At 58.9% G+C, this 4,769-nt stretch overlaps 1 protein-coding gene across 1 annotated transcript in view; it reads right to left on the bottom strand.

Moving 5' to 3' along the window:
* Positions 1 to 1,374: 1,374 nt before the first annotated feature.
* The window catches only part of INTS3 (integrator complex subunit 3), a gene marked incomplete at its 5' end in the record, with an annotated part of 34,681 nt that continues 31,286 nt past the window's right edge, over positions 1,375 to 4,769 (bottom strand). Inside the window, 4 exons of the mRNA XM_015884354.1 lie at positions 1,375 to 1,580; positions 4,119 to 4,275; positions 4,366 to 4,438; positions 4,523 to 4,623. Coding sequence (XP_015739840.1) covers positions 1,503 to 1,580; positions 4,119 to 4,275; positions 4,366 to 4,438; positions 4,523 to 4,623 — 409 coding nt within the window. The remainder of the gene's footprint in view (positions 1,581 to 4,118; positions 4,276 to 4,365; positions 4,439 to 4,522; positions 4,624 to 4,769) is intronic.

Genomic DNA, 4,769 nt, shown 5'->3' with positions numbered 1-4,769 from the left:
AAGAATCCTGGCCAAGATGAACAGATTGAATAAACTCTTGCCAAAGAGCAGTAGGAACTACAGACTGGGCCTTTGCCCACATGTATTTTCATTCACAGTGCGCACGCTGACCACTGAAATGAACAGCCTCAACCTGCTGGGCAAATGGCCTAACGCCACACAAGTAACCCAGAGAAAGAAACAGGGAGTAAGGCACAGCTATTAAAAGCTGTCATTTTTCCTATGCTATAAAGGCATTTTTAAGAGGCGCTTCCCCCTTATTAAAATTCCAGTGCAAGTTCAAGAGTTCTGGAGATGTGGCCTCTTACTTCTTCCTAGAACAGGTGCTTGCAGTGACCTGAAACCTGTTCTGGAGCGTGAACATTATAGATTAAATAAAAAAAATACTCGGCAAGAATCGGGACCTTTTCTTATTTTACCCCCCAATAACACAGTCAGGATAGGAATAACCCTTGAAATCATCCTCGCGACATCCTGAAATAAGTACAACAGCAACCAGTATTCGACATTGTATCTGTTTACAAATGCAATTAACCAAACGATGCTAGCGCCGAATCCCTAGGACACGTCTTCTTACCTTCCTCATTTCTCTTAATTCGCTCCGTACCGTACTTCACTACCACTTCCTGCTGAAAGTGTGGGAAAAAAAAAAGATGCTAGGCTTTAGAGACTTCCTTTCTTCACAGTGCACTTTCAGCCTTGCAAAACGCTGGGGGGCGAGAACCCAGGCTTAGAGCTCTCCCAGCCTCAGCTGAAGTGATTTCACGGCAAAGGCGGACAACAGGAAAACAACCAGGCAAAAAATGAACACTAGAATTACCACACTTGCTCTGTGGCGAGGGCTACCTACCATCAGGCCTACTTGAACACAAAGCAAAGGATCATGATGAGACAGAAGTTACAGAAACAATGACAAATCTCTCTATATAAGTTCCATGGAGAAAAAGACAAGAACAAAATAAAAAAAACTAGAGCTAACCATATAGGAACCTCCATCGCTGCTCAACTGTGGTGCCATATATATATAGTCACGTGTATATTGACTATCACGAACATGGTGTGTGAAATCGAAATGAAGCTGTGCGGACCATAAGATAAACAGACAGGTAAAATCCATGTGTATAGTTTCTATAAAACAAAGCAATAAGCTCTACTCCTCCTGAATGCTACTTAAACTGAATAGCAATTAAGAACTTCCAATCTGCTAGATGACTGACTCTGCGGTCCCATGGAACCAAAGCCGTACTTAGAAAATCCATGCACTTAAGCTGAAATCTGCGATGCCAGTATTCCTTAGATGCGCCTTTATTTATTCCTATGAAAAGGCAGAAAGCCCAAGATGACAGTCCGATAACCTCAAAGGAAACACCCCCCCCCTCCCCGAGGTTCCTGTGCTGGATGGGGGGGGTCGCACACACACAGGCTGCAGTTCCTCCCCTCCGCCACCAGGGGGCGCTGCTCCGATGGGGGGCGCTGTGGGGGACGCTCTACCCCGCGGCGTCTCAGTCGCTGTCCGAGCCCACGGCCGACGAGCCCTTCCGCTTCCGCTTGGTGGGCTTGGGTTTGGTGTCCTCCTCCTCCTGGGGGGGCAATGGGGGGGAATAGGGGGGGTCCTGACCCCATAAGGGGGCACACAACCCTATGGGGGGGCACCCAGCCCCATAGAGGGGGCACCCTGCTCCATAGGGGGGCTCCCAGCCCCATAGAGGGGGACACAACCCCATAGGGGGCACCCAGCCCCATGGGGGGGTCACCCAGCTCCATGGGGAGGGGGACACCCAGCCCCATGAGGGGGCACACAACCCTATATGGGGTACACAGCCCCATAGGGGACACCCAGCCCCATAGAGGGGGACACAACCCCATAGGGAAGCACTCAGCCCCATGGCGGGACACACAACCCTATAGGGGGGCACCCAGCCCCATAGAGGGGGACACAGCCCCATAGGGGGCACACGACCCCATAGGGAGAGACACGGCCCCATAGCCCTGCACTCACTGAGGGGTCTCAGCCCCATAGAGGGACATGGCCCCAAAGGGAGAGGACACTGACCCCCCCCCCCAGCCTTATAATGACTGTGGGGTCCCAGCCCCATAAAGGGGCCCAGCCCTATATGGGGGGTCTCAGCCCTACATGGGGGTCCCAGCCCCACACCCACAAAGGGATCCCAGCCACAGAGGGGGACACAGAGCCCCACAGCCACCAAAGGGTCCCACAGAAGGAACATGGCCCCATAGGGGCTCACAGCCCTATACACAACAAGGGGTCCTAGACCCAAAGGGGGGCACCCAGCCCCATAAAGGGGGCACCCTGCTCCATAAGGGGGACAACCAGCCCCATGGGGGGGGTACACAACCCTACAGGGGGGCACTCAGCTCCATAGAGGGGGCACTCTGCTCCATAGGGAGGCACACAGCCCCATAGGGAAGCACCCAGCCCCATAGGGGGACACATAACCCTATAGGGGGGCACCCAGCTCCATAGGGGGGCACACAACCCTATAGGGGGGCACCCAGCTCCATAGGGGGGCACCCAGCTCCATAGGGAAGCACCCAGCCCCATGAGGGGGCACACAACCCTATAGGGGGACACCCAGCCTCATAGGGGACACCCAGCCCCATAAGGGGGGCACCCAGCTCCATAGGGGGGCACACAACTCCATAGGGAGGCACACAACCCTATAGGGGGGCACCCAGCCCCATAGGGGGGCATCCAGCCCCACAGAGGGGGCACCCAGCCCCATAGGGAAGCACCCCAGCTGCAGAGGGGGGGCACCCAGCTGCACAGGGAGGCACCTAGTCACATAGGGGACACCCAGCCCCATAGAGGACACCCAGCCCCATAGGGGGACACCCAGCCCCATGAGGGGACACACAATCCTATAGGGGGACACCCAGCCCCATAGGGGACACCCAGCCTCATAGGGGACACCCAGCCCCATAGGGGACACCCAGCCCCATAGGGGGACACCCAGCCCCATGAGGGGGCACACAACCCTATAGGGGGACACCCAGCCCCATGGGGGGGCACACAGCCCCATAGAGGGGGACACAGCCCCATAGGGGGTACCCAGCTGCAGAGGGGGGCACCCAGCCCCATAAGGGGGGCACACAGCCCTATAGGGAAGCACCCAGCTCCATAGGGAGGCACACAACCCTATATGGGGGTACACAGCCCCATAGGGGACACCCAGCCCCATAGGAAAGCACCCAGCCCCATAGGGGGACACCCAGCCCCATGGGGGGGGCACCCAGCCCCATGAGGGGGCACACAACCCTATATGGGGTACACAGCCCCATAGGGGACACCCAGCTCCATAGGTGACACCCAGCCCCATAGAGGGACACGTAACCCTATAGGGGGGCACCCAGCCCCATAGGGGACACAGCCCCATAGGGGACACCCAGCCCCATAGGGGGACACCCAGCCCCATAAGGGGGACACCCAGCCCCATAGGAAATCACCCAGCCCCATAGGGGGCACAGCCCCATAGGGGACACCCAGCCCCATAGGGGGACACCCAGCCCCATAANGGGACACCCAGCCCCATAGGAAATCACCCAGCCCCATAGGGGGCACAGCCCCATAGGGGACACCCAGCCCCATAGGGGGACACCCAGCCCCATAACGGGGGCACACAACCCTATAGGGAAGCACCCATAGGGGGACACAGCCCCATAAGGGGACACCCAGCCCCATAGGAAATCACCCAGCCCCATAGGGGGACACAGCCCCATAGGGGGACACCCAGCCCCATGAGGGGGCACACAACCCTATAGGGGGACACCCAGCCCCATGGGGAGGCACACAGCCCCATAGAGGGGGACACAACCCCATAGGGGGTACCCAGCTGCAGAGGGGGGCACCCAGCCCCATAGGGGACACCCAGCCCCATGGGGGTGCACCCAGCCCCATAGAGGACACCCAGCCCCATAGAGGACACCCAGCCCCATAGGGGGACACCCAGCCCCATAAAGGGGGACACCCAGCCCCATAAAGGGGGACACCCAGCCCCATAGGGGACACCCAGCCCCATAGGGGGCACCCTGCTCTATAGGGAGGCACACAGCTCCATAGAGGACACCCAGCCCCATAGGGGACACCCATCCCCACTGACCGAGGCGCTGCTGGACGCCGACTCCTCCTCGTTGTTCTGGGGCTGTGCCGCGCTCTTGCGGCTGCGGGGGCTGGCGAGGGCGGCCTTACGGCGGCTCTTGGGGGGTTTGCTGGACGAGTCCTCGTACTCCTCAGCCAGGGAGAACAGGTCGCTGAACCTGGGGGGGGGAGATGGGGGGTGATGGGGGGTGATGAGGGGCTGGGGGCGGCTGTTGGGTTGGAGGGTGGGATTTGGGGGGGGGTCTCACTTCATCTTATGCGCCTCGTCGCAGCTGGCCTGGACGTGCTGCAGGGCCTGCAGGATGGGCGTCTGGCTGAAGACTGTAGGGGTGAAATAAGGGGATTTAGGAGGGGTTGGGGGTCTCCAGCCCCCTTTTATCCCCCCCTCAGCCCCATAGAACTCACAGTTCTGTTTGGTGTTGGCCAGGTTGAGGCGCAGGCTGTCCAGGTGCTCCAGGATCTGCTCCAGGGTCAGCTGGGCCAGTTTGCTGCTGGAGCTGCGCAGGCTGGGGGCAGAGCGCGAGCGCCCGTTGGTCCTGCGGGGTCGGCAGCCATGGACCCCTCCTCATCCTCATCCTCATCCTCATCCTCATCCTCATCCTCATCCTCATCCCCATCCTCATCCTCATCCTCATCCCCATCCCCATCCCCA

This window comes from Coturnix japonica, chromosome 25, assembly GCF_001577835.2.
Source record: "Coturnix japonica isolate 7356 chromosome 25, Coturnix japonica 2.1, whole genome shotgun sequence".
Classification (NCBI taxonomy): domain Eukaryota; kingdom Metazoa; phylum Chordata; class Aves; order Galliformes; family Phasianidae; genus Coturnix; species Coturnix japonica.
The sequence above is the reverse complement of the archived record's forward strand: the minus strand, read 5'-3'. Positions and strand labels throughout refer to the sequence as shown.